The 21,190-nt window shown below is 51.2% G+C and overlaps 1 protein-coding gene across 2 annotated transcripts in view; it reads left to right on the plus strand.

The window, feature by feature from the left end:
- Positions 1-21,190, plus strand: part of LOC123760986 (DNA-binding protein SMUBP-2) — a 357,511-nt gene that overhangs the window by 322,302 nt on the left and 14,019 nt on the right. The window contains exon 18 of one of the 2 annotated variants that reach the window (XM_069339475.1): positions 17,577-19,871. The exons of the other annotated variant lie outside the window; for it this stretch is intronic. Within the exon in view, the coding sequence (XP_069195576.1) occupies positions 17,577-17,741 (165 nt within the window). The 3' untranslated portion in view covers positions 17,742-19,871. The remainder of the gene's footprint in view (positions 1-17,576; positions 19,872-21,190) is intronic. 2 annotated transcript variants of the gene reach the window in all.

Consider the following 21,190-nt stretch of genomic DNA (forward strand, 5'->3'; position numbering starts at 1 on the left):
TATTAGAAGGAAAAAAACAGCATTGAATGTATTGAAACGCCATTTTGTGGGGGGAAACCCGGAGGCTCCCCAGAGCTATACTGTGCTGATGTGCATATATTAGACCGTGGCAACAGTCTGTCAAGGGAGTTCTAAGCCAACCAGGGACCAGAGCCAGAACCTGTCCCCCTCAAGAGAGGCACGAGGAGCAATGGCCTAAAGACACCCCAGTGTAATTGGAAGCAGTCTTTGTCTGCCATCTACCAGGTCAGGCACCCAGAAAGGTAGGAATCTCAAAAAAACTACTGCTGGTCAAAAATTGCAAACCAAAAGCCGAACTAGCAAACAGAACTCCCCAATCAAAATCAAGGAAACAAACATGATGTCACCACAACCGCTGCGCATTTGTCTGTGCAACCCCCCCTCCCCGGGAGGGGGATGGGGGGGGTCCCAGACCTCCACACTGGCATCTCTCCTCAGTTCAGAGGCTGAGTATCAAAAATGAAAAAAAAAAAAAGCCGACCGGAGGGAGGGAGGAATGCCGGGTAGCCTCCGAGTTTCACCCGGAAAATGGCTTTTCATTACATTCAACGCTGATTATCTGCGGAGAGCCCCTTCAGCTCCCCGGAGCTACCTAACCAAAGATAAGAAGAAAAGGGACTCAACCGGGAGCTGGTCGTCACTCGCTGCTCAACTCAAAGTCGAGACAAGAAGCTGCAACCTGCAACCCAAGGCTATACATGCCCGAGAAGGACTAGGAACATTAACAAGGTAACATGCAGCCAGGACCCTGTTCGACCTCCAATAGCCCCGTGCCCAAATGATAAGCCAGGACATTACCAAAACAGCAGCCGATTGCAAAACTTACGAACGGCGTGGGCACGGGGAAAGACCACAGGCTGGGTGGACCGAATAATCCTGCGGACAACCTGGGAGACCCACGCCATGGAATAGGGAAGAAGGGGAAAATTGGGTCAACCCAAAGCGCGTCCTCTGCCACAGAGGCCGTAATGTGCAAATAACGACAAAGAGCCACAAACAGACTCAAACCGTGATTCACCCCCAGCCAAACCAACCAAGCATCAACAACCCAAGGACCCCCTCTGGAAAGCAGCAGACTCATTCTTCGCGAGAAAAGGAGGAGATGGCTGCAAACGAAGAAAAGACCACCAGGACTGAAAGAGCAGAAACCCCTGCGCCAGAGGAGAGCATGAAACTCTCAAACCCGACCCCTAGAGGCGAATGCCAAAAAGAAAGAGATGTAGAAAAACAGTTCTGAACCGAGGGGGCCACCCCAAACCGAGGAGAAGGAAGAAGAGAGCACCCGGTACAACGACCAGGACAGCTCAGGCAGCGCATGAGCAGGCCGGAGGTGAAAACAACGCCCAAGAAAGCTTACGGAACAGAGCAGAAGTGACATCCACCCCAAATGCAAGCTACAGCGGCTCTGCCAGTACCACCCGAAATGAGGCGACACTATCTGGCAAAAGAAGACGGTCCTGAAACAACCAAGAAAGAAAGGACAAAACCGACCAGAAATCGAAGACAACCTACGAAGAGACAAGTGCCGAAAAGACCGCCAGGAAATTTCATACTGCTGTCGAGACGAAACTTGCTGGTGGGACTCCAACTAAGGCACTTGATCACCATACAAGTGGTGATAAATCCGCATCAAAAAGACCAGATGCAAGAAGCAGAGAAGATCGAACCAGCCACGTACCGGAATGGTCCTATCTGCTGTAAGAGGCGAAGCCGCAGGAAGACCCTCAGGAAGACCCTCAGGTTCGGACATCGAGCAAGAAGCGCCTGAAACAAGGGCTGGGCCAGCAACCATAGAGCCAACAGGACTACTCATCCCTGGTAAGTCTCTCTAAGCTAACCAGGACCCAGAGCACAACCAAACCGGTGGGAAGAGGTACAGGTAACCCCAACTCGACCAGTCCAACCGAAAGGCATCGACCCCGATGACCTCGCAATCTAGGAAGGGCGCCACATACGCTGGCCGTGCTGGTCTACCCCGTGCTGGAAACCCACCCCTCCACCAAGTCAATGCGAAGAGGTCCACCTCTTGGTGCCTGTACGTCCGGCAGAGCCAACTGAATGAGTGTGTCAACCATCCATTCCATGGGTAGGTGAATGCTTCTGGGATTCGAACACAGCGATCACGAGAGCGGCAGAAGGGACACCCCCGAAGAAACCAGAACATCCGCCGAAGCCAGATCCGCCCTGATGGGTAGACCAGCACAGCTAAGATCAGGCTCCCGCATCGCCGCCCAAACAACCGACATGTGACCTGGGTGCTCTCCAAAAACTGTCGTAAGTGGGACCACAGCCACAACAACGCCGCCAGAGGGAGAGACAAGGAAGCGGTCCAAGAGTCCCACACAAGACCCAGCCCAATCCGAACCCCAAGAGAAAACCAAATAGGACTTCTTCCAGTACACCAAGAACCCCAACCTGGTGAGCTGGTAAGGAACCAAATCCCTGGCGAGCAGACACGCGGATTGGCTGGGAGCTCACACCAGCCAATCCACGACCTGGTTAAGGTGTGTGGACACGCGAGGTGCCAGATCCAAACTGAGAAGGAAGGCAACGAAAGCGGAAAGTCTGTAACTCCACGACAAAACCAAGCCAGTCCCTGAACACCGGATGAATCGGGAAGTGATAATACGCATCCTGGAGGTCCAGAGTCACCATCCAGGCACCCGGCGCCAAAAGCAGACGGACCCAAAACAGAGTGGTCATCTGAAGGAGGGGCAAAAGACCCAGGGGATCAGACGGGACAAGTCCAGTATGAATCGCAGATCTGCCCAGTCCTGTTTCGGAACTGAAAACAGGCGGGGAAACCTACTCCAGGATGACCTGACAGAGCGCAGGGAAAGAGGCCCATACCGCTAGCCCCAAATTTGCCTGAAGGAGGAGGAGAAGCAGCAGTGCCACCGCAGGCCAGAGGAAAATAACCCGAATTACCCACGAATCGTGGGACCAGGCGAGAACAAACAGAGCGAGCCTTTCCCCTATTGCATTGCCAACAGGGCGAACCATGAAAGGGCCCACGATCCCTACAAGAGCCCGACTGATGCTCAGAGCGAACACTGAGCCAAACAACCCTGCATGAGGGCCAGTCCCGAATCTGGCACTACTGGCTTACGACGACCAAAGGAACCTCGATACCTGGCACGACCCTTCCGGGCAGGACCTCCATGGCCCCCCCCCCCCTGGAGAAACTACTAGTCCGACATAGGCCGTCAAATAGACGAAGCCGCCTGCAGAAAATGCACCACCGCAGACTCGACAAACAGCAACGGATAAAAAGGGGATGAAAATCTATGAGCCCAAGACGAATCCAAAAAATGGAGGAGCACCGCCTGTCAGCACATGAGGCGAGAAGTGAAGAACAGACACCGCCTACCTCAGAAATGGCGCATAAAACTTTGCCAAGGCAGCCGGCGCCCGAGCTGCCAAAGCAAGCATGCTGGACACAGCCCAGAACCCAGCTCCTCCACACCCACCACAAGCCAGTCCGAAGACAGATCCAGCAGGTAAAAGAAGCGCAAGACTGAAGTCAAGTGCCCACGGGCACACAATTCCTCAGTCACCAGGGATGCCGAAAGTGAGGGAACCTGCACGTGAAGCCGCACCTGGCCGACATCATAAGGAAGGATGGGGGCGAACAAGCACACAGTGAGGTGCTCCAACTCACCCCCCAGGAAAACCTGAACGACTGTAGGCAACTTTCGCCATTCAAGTGCTTAGTCCGACAGGACGAATGCCAAGCCCCCAACGAAAGAAAAAGCAGTCTGCCAGTCAGGAAGACTCCGGCACCTTGAAATGCACCCAATAATGAAAAAAGGAGCCAAACTCAAAGAAGAAGGCTTCATTATCGAGGCGTAATCCGGGTCTCGCAGGAGGTAAGTCGCAAAGGCCTCCCACACCTTCCTCGGTGGGATGCAGGAAGCCAAAACCTCCAGGAGGAGGGAACCAAAGAACCCAAGGGAACTTGGAACCGAATCTGAGGAGGAGTCAAACTCATAACAAAATCGTACATGGAGGGGGATAGGAAAACCCCTCCCCCTGTAACAACAAGCTCTGCGCTGAGGGTACCAAACTCCCAAGGAGGGACAAGTGGGACCTGTGGCCCCCCCAAGTCAACTCCTCTCCAGCCAGGAGGCTGGGGAGGCTGGGTCCATGTCAGAACCCAGGGCCGAGCTGTCCTCCAAACCCTCTGCCTTTGGAGAAAAAGCAATGTCCACCGGAAAAGCAGGGATGAAGGGGGGCCTGCTGGAGTGGCCCAAAAGCTCCGGCAGGAGGACCAGGCTCGAATGCCTTTGCCACCAATCCAGAAGGGATAATCCCCGTAGCCGCCCAAGTCTCGCTACCAGTGTCTCGATTGTGCCATAGGCACAATCAGAGAACACTGTATAAACATCAGAGGTCCGCGGTTGTTCAACGTTCTCCCAGCAAGCATAAGAAATATTGCCGGAACAACCGTGGACATTTTCAAAAGGAAACTAGATTCATTCCTCCAAGGAGTGCCGGACCAACTGGGCTGTGGTGGGTATGTGGGCCTGCGGGCCGCTCCAAGCAACAGCCTAGTGGACCAAACTCTCACAAGTCAAGCCTGGCCTTGGGCCGGGCTTGGGGAGTAGAAGAACTCCCAGAACCCCATCAACCAGGTATCAACCAGGTATCAACCAGTATAATTCAGTGGGGCAGCTGCGGGGCATCTAGAAAGTCAACCAACCAACACCACTCGCAGGACTCCGAGTCATAGGTGTCACTGACCCTAACAGGCAGCAAGGCGGAGGCAGATGGTGTCACCCTGAGACAAGGGGACAGAGCAACCTTCAAACTCGCACAAGGCGAGGTGGGACTCAGAGGTTTCCTACGTTGGACCACTGAGGCCCAAAGGGAGTTTCCAGGGCCCTTAGGCTGACTGCTATGGGAAGCCCAGGCGAGGTAATGCTAACTGGTTATCCCAGAACTACCAATCAAACAACTAAAAGCTGAGCCCCTGCGACGTGTGCAAGCACGGGGACCTATTGGAGGGCCACCAAAATCCTACATGTAGTTCTACCGCTACACCAGGCAGACCCCTGCCAGGCAAAACAAAACAAAAACAAAAGAAAACCCCCGCAAAAGCCTAACGTCTCCAGGTGAACAGAACACAGTACCTCGCGCCCCAGCCAGCAACAAAACTATCTCCTACCCAAGGGCAAACAGGAGTAAGATCATCCCCAGCTGAACCCTAAGAGCGGGTAATCACCGAGCAGTGATAGAACCACACGGAGGTAGATGCTGCAGAACGGCTCATGGAAGATAACCCTGAGGCCGCAAAGGCAGTACCTACAGGGTACAGGGGCACCTAGGGAAGGTAGCCCTAGGTGCATGCAGCCCCAGTACTCTTGTGTTACTTCTGGCTCACACATCACCACCACAGAGCAACAACACCGCACTGCAGCACTGTGTAAAGAGTAGGAGGGTTGCGCAGACGGATGCGCGACAGTTGTGGTGACGTCATGTTTGTTTCATTTTCTGGGGGGAGCCCCGTGGGCTCCCCAGAGCTATCCAGGCTGAATGGATATGTATAACTTTCTGGCATCAGTCAAAGTGTTAGGAGTTACCTGGTTGATACCTGGTTGATGGGGTTCTGGGAGTTCTTCTACTCCCCAAGCCCGGCCCGAGGCCAGGCTTGACTTGTGAGAGTTTGGTCCACTAGGCTGTTGCTTGGAGCGGCCCGCAGGCCCACATACCCACCACAGCCCGGTTGGTCCGGCACTCCTTGGAGGAATAGATCTAGTTTCCTCTTGAAGATGTCCACGGTTGTTCCGGCAATATTTCTTATGCTTGCTGGGAGGACGTTGAACAACCGCGGACCTCTGATGTTTATACAGTGTTCTCTGATTGTGCCTATGGTACCTCTGCTCTTCACTGGTTCTACTCTGCATTTTCTTCCATATCATTCACTCTAGTACATTGTTATTTTACTGTGTAGATTTGGTACTTGGCCCTCCAGTATCTTCCAGGTGTATATTATTTGATATCTCTCTCGTCTTCCTTCTAGTGAGTACATTTGGAGGGCTTTGAGACGATCCCAATAATTTTGGTGCTTTATTGCGTCTATGCGTGCCATATATGTTCTCTGTATTCCCTTTATTTCAGCAATCTCTCCTGCTCTGAAGGGGGAAGTGAGTATTGAGCAGTACTCAAGACGGGACAACACAAGTGACTTGAAGAGTACAACCATTGTGATGGGATCCCTGGATTTGAAAGTTCTCGTAATCCATCCTATCATTTTTCTGGTTGTCGCAATATTTGCTTGGCTATGCTCCTTAAACGTTAGGTCGTCAGACATCATTATTCCCAAATCCTTTACATGTTGTTTTCCTACTATGGGTACATTTGATTGCGTTTTATACCCTGTATTATGTTTAAGGTCCTCATTTTTACCATACCTGAGTACCTGGAATTTATCACTGTTAAACATCATGTTATTTTCTGATACCCAGTCGAAAACTTTATTAATATCAGCTTGAAGTTTTTCAGTGTCTTCAGCCGAGATAATTTTCATACTGATTTTTGTGTCATCTGCAAAGGATGATACGAAGCTGTGACTTGTATTTTTGTCTATATCTGATATGAGAATAAGGAAAAGCAGCGGTGCAAGGACTGTACCCTGAGGTACAGAGCTTTTAACTGCACTTGGACTAGATTTTATATGGTTGACCGTTACTCGCCGAGTCCTGTTTGACAGAAAACTGAGTATCCAGCATCCTACTTTACAGGTTATTCCCATTGACTTCATTTTGTGTGCTATCACGCCATGGTCACATTTATCGAAAGCCTTTGTGAAGTCCGTGTATATCACATCAGCATTCTATAGGCCATTGCTCCTAGTGCCTCTCTGAGGGGGGGCCAGGTTCAGGCTTGTGGTCCCCAGTAGGCAAGAACTCCTAGCACTTTGACTGTTGCCAGAAAGTTGGAGCTATCCAGGCTGAATGGATATGTATAACTTTCTGGCATCAGTCAAAGTGCTAGGAGTTCTTGCCTACTGGGGACCATGAGCCAGAACCTGGCCCCCCTCAGAGAGGCACGAGGAGCAATGGCCTATAGAAACCCACTTGTGATTGGGAGCATTCTATGTCTGCCATCGACCGAGACAGGCACCCAGAAAGGTAGGCGCCCCGAAACAAACCCCTTATTCTGGTGAAATTATTGCTAAAGAAAGCCGAACGAGTGGACAGAACTCCCCAAACAAAATTATCAAACTTGCATGACGTTATCATGTCACCGCGCCACCGTCTGTGCAACCCCCCCCCCCCTCCCCAAGAGGGGGAAGGGAGAGCCCCAGACCCTCCACGCCGGCGATCCAACTGGCAGTTCTTCGGCTGGATGTCAAAATACGCGAAAAACGCAGCCGACCGGAGGAAGGGAGGGATGCCGGGGAGCCTCCGGGACTCTCCCAGAAAATGGCGTTTCATTACATTCAACGCTGGTTTTTTTTGATTGGGGAGTTCTATTTGCTAGTTCGGCTTTTGGTTTGCAATTTTTGACCAGCAGTAGTTTGTTTTGAGATTCCTACCTTTCTGGGTGCCTGACCTCGTAGATGGCAGATAAAGACTGCTTCCAATTACACGGGGGTGTCTATAGGCCATTGCTCCTCGTGCCTCTCTTGAGGGGGCCAGGTTCTGGCTCTGGTCCCCGGTTGGCTTAGATCTCCTTCACTTGACTGCTACCACGGTTACCACACTTTTTAAAAGTTCCAAAGTGTGTTTGTACAAAATTAAATCTTCAGAGAACCAGGCACAATAAGAATTCCAGAGAACAACATAGAGCATATAGAGGTGTCTAGAGATGAAGTGGAAAATATGCTAAAGGAGCTAAGTAAGAACAAAGCAATTGGCCCAGATGGACTTTTACCATGGGTTCTGAGAGAATATGCATCTGAGCTCAGCATTCCACTTCACCTGATCTTTTAGGCATCCCTGTGTACAGGAGTCATAGCAGATGTATGGAAAAAGGCTAACATAGTTCCAATCTATAAAAGTGGCAGCAGGGAAGACTCCCTCAATTATAGACCTGTATCATTGACAAGTATAATAGTGAAAATATTGGAAAAATAATAAAAACTAAATGGGTAGAAAACCTGGAGAGAAATGATATAATATCAGATAGACACTATGGTTTTCGATTTGGAAGATCCTGTGTATCGAATTTACTCAGTTTCTATGATCGAGCAACAGAGATATTACAGGAAAGAGATGGTTGGGTTGACTGCATCTATCTGGACCTAAAAAAGGCTATTGACAGAGTTCCACATAAGAGGTTGCTCTGGAAACTTGAAAATATTGGATATATTATATATTGGATATATCTTGAGGTTATCTTGAGATGATTTCGGGGCTTTTTTTAGTGTCCCCGCGGCCCGGTCCTCGACCAGACCTCCACCCCCAGGAAGCAGCCCGTGACAGCTGACTAACTCCCAGGTACCTATTTACTGCTAGGTAACAGGGGCATTCAGGGTGAAAGAAACTTTGCCCATTTGTTTCTGCCTCGTGCGGGAATCGAACCCGCGCCACAGAATTACAAGTCCTGCGCGCTATCCACCAGGCTACGAGGCCCCATCGTGGATATAAAATATTGCTGAGCTTCTAACATGGAAGGGCCTCGTAGCCTGGTGGATAGCGCGCAGGACTCGTAATTCTGTGGCGCGGGTTCGATTCTCGCACGAGGCAGAAACAAATGGGCAAAGTTTCTTTCACCCTGAATGCCCCTGTTACCGAGCAGTAAATAGGTACCTGGGAGTTAGTCAGCTGTCACGGGCTGCTTCCTGGGGGTGGAGGCCTGGTCGAGGACCGGGCCGCGGGGACACTAAAAAGCCCCGAAATCATCTCAAGATAACCTCAAGATGGATGAAAAATTTTCTGACATAGAAAAATGAGGGCAGTAATCAGAGGCAATGTATCGGACTGAAGAAATGTCACAAGTGGAGTACCACAGGGTTCAGTTCTTGCACCGGTGATGTTCATTATCTACATAAATGATCTACCAGTTGATAAACAGAATTATATGAACATGTTTACTGATGATGCTAAGATAATAGGAAATATAAGAACCTTAGATGATTATCATGCCCTTCAAGAAGACCTGGACAAAATATGTATATGGAGCACCACTTGGCAAATGGAATATAATGTGAATAAATGCCATGTTATGGAATGTGGAATAGGAGAACATAAACCCCACACAACCTATATATTATGTGAGAAATCTTTAAAGATTTCTGATAAAGAAAGAGACCTAGAGGTGGTTCTAGAACGAAAACTATCACCTGAGGACCACATAAAGAACGTTGTGCAAGGAGCCTATGCCACGCTTTCTAACTTCAGAATTGCTTTTAAATACATGGATGGGGAAATACTAAAGAAATTGTTCATAACTTTTGTTAGGTTAAAGCTAGAATATGCAGCGGTTGTGTGGTGCCCATATCTTAAGAAGCACATCAAAAAACTGGAAAAGGTGCAAAGACATGCTACTAAGTGGCTCCCAGAACTGAAGGGCAAGAACTACAAGGAGAGGTTAGAGGCATTAAATAGGCCAAAACTAGAAGTCAAGAAAAAGAGATGATATGATCACTACGTTCAAAATAGTGACTGGAATTGATAAAATCGATAGGAAAGATTTCCTGAGACCTGGAACTTCAAGAACAAGAGGTCATAGATATAAACCAACTAAACAAAGATGCCCAATAAATATAAGAAAATTCACTTTCGCAAGCAGAATGGTAGACGGTTGGAACAAGTTAACACTATCTGTCACCGGACAGGCGCGAAGTCAACTTAGGGGTCATGCACCCAACATGCGGGCGAGCGTGTGGGTAAGTGCGCGATGACACCTAAATGTGTATACTCATTTCAGCTTTCTCACCTTAATTCTCGTCCTACGTCGTTCGTTTTGGTATCATTGTGTTCACAATTAAATTCCCTACAGGTGTGTATAAATATAATGTCCAAAAGCCTGGCGTGACTCCCAACAGCAAAGCCTAAAGTCGGCAAAAGTTACCCGTGAGCGCACAAAATCAGTAAAATGTGCATACTTGTTCCATTTTTCTCACCTTAATTCTCGTGCTACATCACTCGTTTTGGTATCATTGTGTTCGCAATTAAATTCCCTACAGATGTGTATGAATATAATGTACAAAAGCCTGGAGTGCCTCCCCGCAGAAAAGCCTAAAGTTACCCGTGAACGAGCACCAATTTGTACACTGCAACCTAATGTGTATACTCGTTCAGTTTGATAACATCAATTTTCGTGTTACGTCTTTCATTTTGGTATCATATTGTTCGCAATAAAAAAGCGCATATTTTAAAACTAGTCCCATAATAATAGAGCAATTTCTGGGGGGAGCCCCGTCGGCTCCCCGGAGCTATCCCAGGCTGATATGCTAATGTCAGACTTTGGCATCAGTCATGTGTATGGAGTTCTTAGGCCTACCGGGGACCACGGCCAGAACCGGGCCCCCTCAGAGAGGCAAGGGGAGCAATGGCCTATAGAAGCCCCCGTGTAGTTGGAAGCATTCTATGTCTGCCATCGACCGGAACAGGCACCCAGAAAGGTAAGCGCCCCAAAACAAACCCCTATTCTGGTTAAAATTGCTACCTAATACCGAACTAGTGGATAGAACTCCCCAACCGAAAACAAGCAAATTAGTGTGACGTCACACACTGCCGCGCCGCTGTCTGCGCAGCTCCCCCCTCCCCGGGAGGGGGAAGGGGGAGCCCCAGACCCCCCGCGCCGGCTACCCACACCTCAGTTCTTGAGGCTGATGCTATAGGCGATGGTCGTGTGCTCTGGCTCCGGTGTCGCTACTGCACTGTGCTTTGAGTGTGGTGTTAGTTTTGTGGGTGCGAGAGCCAGGAGTTATCTTCAGTACTCGGGCTGCATGCGCCTAGGGCTGCCTTCCCTAGGTGCCCTGTAAGTACTGCCCTTGGGGCTTGGGGCCACCTTCCACAGGCTCCTCGGGGTCTGCCTCTGCTGGTCCGTTTTACCTTTCGGTTTTTCGGCCGCCTGTTGGGCTCTTGGGTGTTCTGTTCTCCCTTGTTACCGGCAGGTAAGAGGCAGTTTGCACTGGTAGGGGCGCAGGGTGCTGCTCAGCTTGTACTTCCCGACATCGCGGCCGGCTCTGTTCCTTGGGGTTCGCTGTCCTCTTGCGGGGTTTTGTTTTTCTTTTTGTTTTTGCCTGGTGGGGGGTTCTGTCATTTTATTCAGTTTGTTTTTGCCCTTCCACTGTTCTCCTCGGTGGCGCCCCCTGCTAGGTCCCCGTGAGTGTACACGTCCCTGGGGTTCAGCTTTAGAAGTTTGCTTGGTAGTTTTGGGCGCCGGTTTGCAGCACCCTGCCTGGGACTACCTGAGCGCGAGTCCTCTTAAAGTAAACGCTCAGGACCCTGGGAATCCCCTAGGGGGCGCGTGGGTCCGATGGATGTGACCCCGGAGTCCCCACTCGCTGTGTGCGAGTTTGAGGGTTGCTCGGTCCCCTTGTCTCAGGGTGACCCTCATTGTTTTTGCCTCTGCCACGCTGCCTGTTGGGTCGGTGATACTTTCGACCCTGAGTCCTGTGAGTGTTGCTGCTTGCTTGTGACTCAATTTACCCAATCCTCTGATGATTCTATTCGGGTACAGGCGGCACGTGCGTTGCAGTCTAGGTTTCGTCTGTTGCAACGCGCTCGGTTGGTTGCTTCCCCGGATGCCCCGGGGCTGCCCCGCTTTGCTTTTCGAGACCCGGACTTGGGGGTGGGGGTCGCTTCGATCCTGGTTCAGTCCACACCTCCTCGTCCTTCCCCTTCTGTTCGTTCTGGTCCCCCGCCCCTGCTTCCGGCCCCGAAGCGTCTGAGGGTTTCGGGGTCGGAGCAGGGGTTACTTGATCTCGAGACTCGGGCAGCTTCGGGGGTTGCCCCTTCCGGGGGGGCGGCAGAGGCATTCGAGTCTTGTCTCCCGGCCGAAGCTTCAGGGTCTGACCAGTGGGCCCCCCTTCCTCCAGCTTTTCCGGCTGCTCCGTCCTTGTCTTGTGGGGTCGGGGCTTGGGGAGAGGACTCGGCCTCGGGTCCTGTGGTGACGGACCTCGAGGCTGGGGAGGGGCTGACTTGGGGGCCTTGGGCCCCGCTGGACCCCGCCTGGGTTTTTCTTCCCACTGAGCGGGGCTTATTGTTACAAGGAGTGGGGTTTTCTTTCCCCCCCTCTGCGTACGAGTTGGATTTGGTGTCGGCCCCTCCCCGGGTACGGTTCCGTGTTCCCCCGGGTACGTCGGTTCCGTCCTTCCGGAGGTTTTCGGCTTATCGCATCCAACCTGGTGTGGTGCGAGCGGCCTTTGCAGCTTACCTCCTGCGTGACCCGGATTATGCCTCGGAAATGGATCCGTCCACGTTCAGGTTTGGGACTTCGTTCCCTTTCTGGCTCCGTTACGAGGTTCCGGAGTCATCCTGGCTAGCAGACTGCCCCTTGTTTGGTCTGGATTCCTGGCATTCCTTCTGTCGTTCCCGCACGCTGGAGTGGCGGGAAGCTTCCACGGTGCTTCAGGTTTTCCTGGGGGGTGAACTTGAGTACCTGAATGAGTGCTTGTTTGCCCCTGCCCTTCCCCGCGATGTGGGCGTTATTCAGCTCCATGTGCAGGTTCCCTCCCTTTCGGCGGCGCTCGTGGCGGAGGACTTGCGCGCTCGGGGCCTTTTGTGTTCGGCCTTGCGGTTCTTTTCCCTCCTGGAGCTGTCTTCGGATTGGCTCGTGGAGGATGTGGGGACGCTTGGGTCCGTCCCGGGGTCCGGCACCTTGTCCTCGGCTGCGCGTTCGTCGGCTGCCTTGTTGAAGCTGTTCACGCCGATTTTGCGGGATGCGGTTTCCCTGTTCTATGCTTCCCGTCTCGCGTGTCGGCAGGCGGTGCTGGGTTCCTCCGTGGAATCTGCTTGGGCTCTGGCTCTTAGGCGTTCTTCACCTTTTTGTCCTCTCCTGTTTGGGGAGTCGGCCGTGGCGCAGTTTATTCAGGCTGCGTCGGCGGCTTGTCGTCCGATGTCGGACTTGTTGGTTTTCCGGGGGTCCCGGGGTGGGTCTTCCCGGAAAGGTCGTGCCAGGGCTCGGGGTTCCTCTCGTCGTGGTAGGCCTCTGGTGTCAGGTTTGGGGTTGGCTCCTCCTGCGGACCCTCCCTCGTCTGGTCGGCGCGGTGTTCGCGCTGTGCGGGGTTCTGGGTCTCGTAAGGGTCGCCGGCCCTTTCGTGGTTTGCCCCTTTGACGGGGCGATGGGGGGGCGGCTTGCGCTGTTCGCCCGCGCCTGGTCCCACGATTCGTGGGCCTTTCGGGTCGTGTCTCGCGGCCTGCGGTGGCGTTGGGTGGCCCCTCCCCCCTTTGGGGGGTCGGGGCTGGCGGGGCAGGCTTCTTCCCCTGCGCTCTGTCGAGTCGTCTTGGAGTGGGTACGCTTGGGCGTCGTCGAAACGACGTCGTCCCTCAGATGGGTTTCCCGTCTGTTTCCGGTTCCGAAACGGGACTGCGCGGACCTGCGGTTCATTCTGGACTTGTCCCGTCTGAACCCCTGGGTTCATTGCCCCTCCTTTCGGATGACTACGCTGTCTCAGGTTCGGCTCCTCTTGGAGCCGGGTGCTTGGATGGTGTCCCTGGACCTCCGGGACGCTTATTGGCATGTCCCGATTCATCCGCGGTTCAGGGACTGGCTCGGTTTTGTAGTGGGGCGTCTGAGTTACCGCTTTCGTTGTCTCCCGTTCGGGTTGAACCTGGCACCTCGCGTGTTCACACGCCTTACACGGGTTGTGGTGGCTCGTTTGCGTCTCCTAGGTGTTCGGGTGTTGGCCTACCTCGACGACTGGCTGGTTTGGGCTCCCAGCCAGTCAGCTTGCTTGCTAGCCAGGGATTTGGTTCTTTCCCAGCTCGCCGGGTTCGGGTTCTTGGTGAACTGGAGGAAGTCCCATCTGGTTCCCTCTCAGGTTCGGACTTGGCTGGGTCTCGTGTGGGACTCTCGGACCGCCTCCTTGTCTCTCCCTCCGGAGTCTCTCCTGCGGCTGCGGTCCCGCCTTCGTCTGTTTCTGGAGGGCCCTCGGGTCACCCGGCGGTTGCTCGAGGGGCTGTGCGGGAGCCTGAACTTTGCGATGGTGGTCTACCCGCCGGGTCGGGTTTGGCTTCGACGGCTGTTCTGGTTCCTTCGGGGTTCCCCCTTCCGCCTCTCTCGTGATCGCAGAGTTCGACCCCCGGAGGACTTGCGTCGGTTGCTGCGTCACCGGCTTCCTCTTCGGGTTTTTCGGGGTTCAGTGCCTTGGCGCCTACCCGAGCCCTCGCTCGATGTGTACACGGATGCGTCGTCTCTCGGCTGGGGTTTTGTGACCAGTGCTCACCAGGCCGGCCAGGGGCGTTGGGATCCGTCCTTCCGTCGAGCTCACAGTACGGTGCGGGAGTTCGCGGCAGTGTGGTTTGCTCTGGGGAGGATTCGGGTGGCCCGCGGATCGACGATTCGGCTCCATTTGGACTGCTCTCCGGTGGTTCATTGCCTGAACCGCGGGGGTTCGATGCGGTCCTTGTCTCTTTGGGGTTGGTCGCTTCGGGTGACTCGTCTGCTGAGTTCTCGGGGTTTGGCTCTCCTGGCGGTTCACGTACGGGGCGTGTCCAACGTCTTGGCCGACGCCCTGTCTCGCTTCGTTCCCCTCTCCACGGAGTGGACGGTCGACGACGAGTCCTTCCGTTGGCTTTGCCAGACGTTCGGGCGCCCCGAGGTGGACCTCTTCGCGTCGGCGTGGTCGCGGCGTCTTCCCGTTTATGCGGCGCCCTTCCCCGATTGCGAGGCCGTCGGGGTCGATGCCTTTCGGCTCGACTGGTCGAGGTGGGGGTTCCTGTACCTCTTTCCCCCAGTTCGGCTGTTGCTCCAGGTCCTGACTCGCTTAGAGACTTACCGGGGGAGAGTTGTCCTTCTGGCCCCTTGGTGGCCGGCCCAGCCTTGGTTTCAGGCGCTGGTTGCTCGGTGTCCGAACCCGAGGGTTTTCCCGCGGCTCCGCCTCTTTCAGCAGATCGGGCCGGTACGTCACGTAGCTGGTTCGATCTTCTCCTCGAGTCTTCGCGTATGGTTTTTTTGACTCGAGTCTATCATCATCTCTATGGTGATCAGGTGGCCTCCTTGTTGGTGTCCCACCTGAGGGCTTCTTCTCGGCGGCAGTATGAAGTTTCCTGGCGGTCCTTCCGTTTCTTTTTGCGTCTTCGTCGTGTTAGCTCCTTGTCTGTTCGGATGGTCTTGTCCTTCCTCTCGTGGTTGTTTCAGGACCGTCATCTTATGCCTAACACTGTCGCTTCGTATCGTGCGGCGCTGGCGGAGCCGCTTCAGCTTGCTTTCGGTATCGATGTTAAGTCTGCGCCGTTTCGCAAGCTGTCTCGTGCATTGTTTCACCTCCGGCCTGCTCATGCGTCGCCTGAGCCGTCCTGGTCTTTGGACAGAGTGCTCGCTTTCCTTTCATCTCCTCGTTTCGTTGTGGCCCCTTCGGTCCAGGATTGTTTTTCCAAGGCACTTTTCTTGTTGGCTTTGGCCTCTGGGGGTCGGGTGGGGGAGCTTCATGCTCTCCTCCGGCGCAGGGGTTTCTGCTCTTTTGGTCGTGGTGATAGTTTTGTTCGTTTGCAGCCGTCTCCTTCTTTTCTGGCGAAGAATGAGACTGCTGCGTTCCGGAGGGGTCCATGGGTGGTCGATGCTTGGTTGGTCAGGCCGGGGGTGCATCATGTTTTGTGTCCGGTTGCGGCGCTTCGCCGTTATTTGCGCGCCACAGCTTCTGTGTCCGGGGACGCGCTGTGGGTTGATCCGGTTTCCCTTCTTCCCTGTTCGCGGGTTCGGGTCTCTCAGGTCGTCCGCAGGGTTATTAGGTCTAGCCAGCCTGCGGTCTATCCCCGTGCCCATGACGTTCGTAAGTTCGCGGCTCTTGCTGCCGTCTTTGGGAATATGTCTTGGTCTGATATTCGGGCGCGGGGATTTTGGCGGTCGAACAGGGTCCTGGCTGCTCGTTACCTTGTGAATGTCCCTGGCCCTCGTCGGGACTGTGTTGCTTTGGGTCGGCGGTTGCAGCCAGTTGTCTCGGCTTCGAGTTGAGGGGTGAGCGACGACCGCCTCCCGGGTAAGTCCCTCTTTTTCTGTCTGTGGGTAGTTAGCTCCGGGGAGCCGACGGGGCTCCCCCCAGAAAACCAGCGTTGAATGTAATGAAACGCCATTTTCTGGGTGAGTCCCGGAGGCTCCCCGGCATCCCTCCCTCCCTCCGGTCGGCGTTTTTTCGCGTTTTTGACATCCAGCCTCAAGAACTGAGGTGTGGGTAGCCGGCGCGGGGGGTCTGGGGCTCCCCCTTCCCCCTCCCGGGGAGGGGGGAGCTGCGCAGACAGCGGCGCGGCAGTGTGTGACGTCACACTAATTTGCTTGTTTTCGGTTGGGGAGTTCTATCCACTAGTTCGGTATTAGGTAGCAATTTTAACCAGAATAGGGGTTTGTTTTGGGGCGCTTACCTTTCTGGGTGCCTGTTCCGGTCGATGGCAGACATAGAATGCTTCCAACTACACGGGGGCTTCTATAGGCCATTGCTCCCCTTGCCTCTCTGAGGGGGCCCGGTTCTGGCCGTGGTCCCCGGTAGGCCTAAGAACTCCATACACATGACTGATGCCAAAGTCTGACATTAGCATATCAGCCTGGGATAGCTCCGGGGAGCCTCCGGGACTCACCCAGAAAATGGCGTTTCATTACATTCAACGCTGGTTAATTGGAATTTTAACAAATATTTTAATTCTGGAAGCTCATCATCACAAAATTATTTATATCTTTCCAGTGTTCTGACATAAATTTTTGTGTTACATCTTTCATTTTGGTATCAAATTGTTTGCAACGTAAAGGCACACATTTTAAAGCTAGTCCTAACATAATAGCACAATAAATAGAATTTTAACAAATATTATAAAATTTTGACCAAAAACCTATTTATAATCATACAAGTGTTCAGACATCAAGTTTCATGTTACATCTTTCATTTTGGTATAAAATTGTGCGTATTCTAAAGACGCTTATTTTGATACTATTCCTAGGTCGATTGGATAAAAAATGAATTTTATACAAATATTTTTGTGACGCAAGTCCGGTCCTCAGTTAGGACTCAGGAGAAAAATAATGGACGAGAGTCCGGTCCAAAATGACCGATAGTGTTAAGTGAGAAGGTGATGGAGGCCAAAACTGTCAGTATCCTCAAAGCGTTATATGACACAGTGTTGGGTAGACGGGACACCACGAGCGTAGCTCTCATCCTGTAACTACACTTGGGTAATTACATCATATTCTTACTTTAGGGAATATACCTGTAATATACCTGGAGAGGGTTCTGGGAGTTCTACTTCCAAAGCCCAACTTGGGCCAGGCTTGACATGTGATAACTTAGTTCAACAGGCTGTTGCATGGAATGGTCCACAAGTCCACATGTCCTCCACAACCCAGACCAGCCAAATGGCTCAGCCTGGAAACGTGCTTCTTATATTAACTCTTAGTTTTCCATGACCTTTTCATAGCAATTAGGATCCTGAGCAAAGTGATTTATCTTGCAGATGATAACCAAAGAAGGAGTTCTGTATCCTGGCAGTGGTATACCATCTAAGAAACCCAATGAAGCACAGCGTAAGCAAATGCAAAGGAAGTTAGACAAGAAAATGGAGGGATTCTCCAAACAAAGACAAGCCAAAAAACCTTCAAAGGACACTGGAAAGGATTAAAAATGACAACAAGAAGTCTTCATTGTTGATTATATAATATTTTAATATAATTAAAGTTCATGTTGTTGTCTAAGTTATTTATTTAAATATTTCTGAGTGCTCATGAAACATATTGCAATATTTAATAAGCTTTTAGTGTTAAATATACCTATAAAGAAGGTATCAATTACAAGCTGCATGTACTCGTCTCATCTTATTCTTCAGTTTGCTATATAAAATATAAAGTAATAAAGTAAAGTAAATCAAACGGCAATATAGTACAGAATCCAAACAACAGATCTTGGAACCCCAAATGTGTTGGGCTATGGCTTACCTTGAGGTTACCTTGAGGTGCTTCCAGGGCTTAGTGTCCCCGCGGCCCAGACGTCGACCAGGCCTCCTGGTTGCTGGACTGATCAACCAGGCTGTTAGACGCGACTGCTCGCAGCCTGACGTATGAGTCACAGCCTGGTTGATCAGGTATCCTTTGGAGGTGTTTATCCATTTCTCTCTTGAACACTGTGAGGGGTCGGCCAGTTATGCCCCTTATGTGTAGTGGAAGCGTGTTGAACAGTCTCGGGCCTCTGATGTTGATAGAGTTCTCTCTCAGAGAACCTGTTGCACCTCTGTACCTGGCTTGGTCCAACTAGAATTAGGCTTGGGAAGCCACTGTAGGCTTACCAGAAAAAGGAATTTCATTACATTCAGTGCTTGATTTTTATGTTGACTGAAATCATTTGTCTCGTAATGTAAACCATTGTTTTCTGTGGGAGCCCCGTCGGCTTCCTGAAGCTATCTGAATTGATATGTGGTATATTAGTTTGGGGTCATCAGTCACAGGAGTCCTTATGCTTTCTGGGGACCACAAGCCAGAACCTGGCCCCCCTCCCTCCCCTCCCCTCCCCTTAGAGAGGGACAGGGAGCAACAGCCTATGAGTACTTTTCATTTAAAGTATGTCATCATTGTCATCTACCAGGGAAGAACCCAGAAGGGTTGGCAAATCAAAACAGACCACTGTCTGGTTAACCTGTGCAATCTACATCCGAAAAGATCAAAATAACTCCCCTAGAATTAAATCCAACAAGCAATGCTTCATGCAACTAGCACTCCCAATCATTAATGGGTCTACGTGGGAAGGGAAAACTGGGTCACGTGAGCCGGCAGCCCACCACTCCAGTTCTTGAACTGATGTGCTGGTGGTCAGTTCAGTCACCTCTGGCCTCAAGTTCCTGTTCTGGATTTTTACCCTATGTGGCTCTTCCAGCTGTGTGTGTGGTGTGGTGGTGTTATTACTACGTAACACCCTTAGGTTACAATGGGGGTCTAGGGCGTTCCATCTTGCCTTGTGTAGGGGAGTGTTATTGGCTGGGCGGGGTGCACTGTGGCTGGCGCAGCTAGTTTTACTTCCACACAGTGGCCAACAATTCTCTCTGGCTGGCAATTTGCTTGTAGTGGGTCTTTAGGGGTTTTGTTTTGTTTTTTAGCGTTTTCGCTTTTTGTTAACGGAGGTCTGCCTAGCTTCTTATTAAGCACGCCTAGGTTGTGTTAGTGGTCCTCCTCTGTTGCCCCCAAGGTTTCATGGCAGCTACTGGTGGTCAGTTTGCCTATCTTTACAGACAGGGTTTTACCAGCTTAGCTAGCCCCAAGTGCCTGGGCTTCTCGTTGGGCTAATTCACCCTACAGGCCCTGGAAAACCCCTGTGGGCTCGGTCATACAATGGCTACTTCTTCCAAGTCCCTTCTCGCCTTGTGCAATGTTGAAGGATGTTCATTGCCCCTGCTTCAGGAATATGATCATCCGTACTGCCTCTGTCATGCTGCATGTTGGGTCGAGGACACCACCTACCCAAAGTCTTGCAGGCCCTGTTCCCCGCTTGTACTTCTTGTACAAGCAGGGTACTAAGCTTGTACTTCTTGTACAAGCTTATTTCTTGTCCATTGAGCTCAAGGATCATGCAGCGGCTGTGTTGCATGCTAGATTCTCCTTACTGCAATGAGCCAGGTTGGTCACCCGGTTGGGGCCCTGGAGCTGTCGTGCTTGGATTTTTGTGACCAGGATTTGAGGACGTTGGTCACTTTGACCGTGGTTCCTTCCGCGCCCCTGCTTCCTTCCCAGGTGGGCGTGGTTCACTCTATTTCCGGCTCCCGAACGTCTACCTTCTAGAACTACCAAAACCTTCCAGAAGTGACACACAATATGGACAATCATTCATATTTGCAAACATTCAAGGTTTAAAGCCAAAGTCAAGAAATAAAGTTAAGTTCATAAATGGCCTCCTATTAGAGTCAAACTCAATATTTGGGGCATTCACAGAAACTCATACAAAAGATTACATGGATGGTGAAATCTGGATTCCGAATTATAATCTATATAGATGTGATAGAAAAACTAGGTCAAATGGAGGAGTAGGTCTGTATATTAAAGAAGACCTGGTATGCACAGAACTACTAAACTCAACTAATGAGGTGGTAGAGGTACTTGGAATGAAGGTAGAGAAACTAAACCTAATTATTATTCTAATATATAAACCGCCAGATACAACGATTGAGGAATTCACAGAGCAGATGCACAAAATAGAGAACATACTTGACAACCTAGCAAACCCAGCTCCAGATATTATCTTTCTTGGAGATTTCAATTTACCGAGTCTAAGATGGAGAACGGCAAACACAAATATCATAGCAGGGAATGACCCGGGAAATAACCAACCACAGGTCAGAGAACTTTTGAGATTCTGTGACAAATTCTCGCTCAATCAACAGATTACAGAACCAACTAGGAACGAAAACACACTAGACTTGTTATTCACAAACAATGATGAACTAATCAGGGATATCACAATCTCAGATACTTCATACTCAGACCATAAGCTCATTGAAGTGCGAACTAGCATAAATAACGGTAGTAGGTCTAAGAGACCCAACAAGCGAGAAGGAATATTCAATCAATTCAATTTCAACAATAAGAGGATTGACTGGGAAAAAATAAATGTAGACCTTGCAACCATTCAATGGGAGACGGTCTTAAGCGACAAAACTCCCACACAGGGAATAGTTCAACTGACAGCTGAAGCTTACAAGGTCTGCTTGAAGCACGTGCCTGTGAGGAGGTGCAGAAAGAGGACCACTCTAGAAAGAGAACGCAGACGACTGTACAGGAGAAGGAAAAAAATAACGGAAATGCTTCGGCAGACACAACTATCACAAGCAAGGAAAACAAGCCTAAGCAGGGAGATTGAGGAAATAGAACAAACGTTGAAGCGATCATATGAGTCTGAGGAAATGGAATTGGAACAGAAAGCTATACAGGAGATAAGGAAAAATCCGAAATATTTTTTCACATACGCAAAATCAAAATCCAAAACCTCGACCAGTATTGGACCGTTAATTACAAATGAAGGTACGTACACAGAGGACAACAAAGAGATTAGTGAAATTCTAAGAAGCCAGTATGAGGCTATGTTTAGCAC

This window comes from Procambarus clarkii, chromosome 41, assembly GCF_040958095.1.
Source record: "Procambarus clarkii isolate CNS0578487 chromosome 41, FALCON_Pclarkii_2.0, whole genome shotgun sequence".
NCBI classification, from domain to species: Eukaryota; Metazoa; Arthropoda; class Malacostraca; order Decapoda; family Cambaridae; genus Procambarus; species Procambarus clarkii.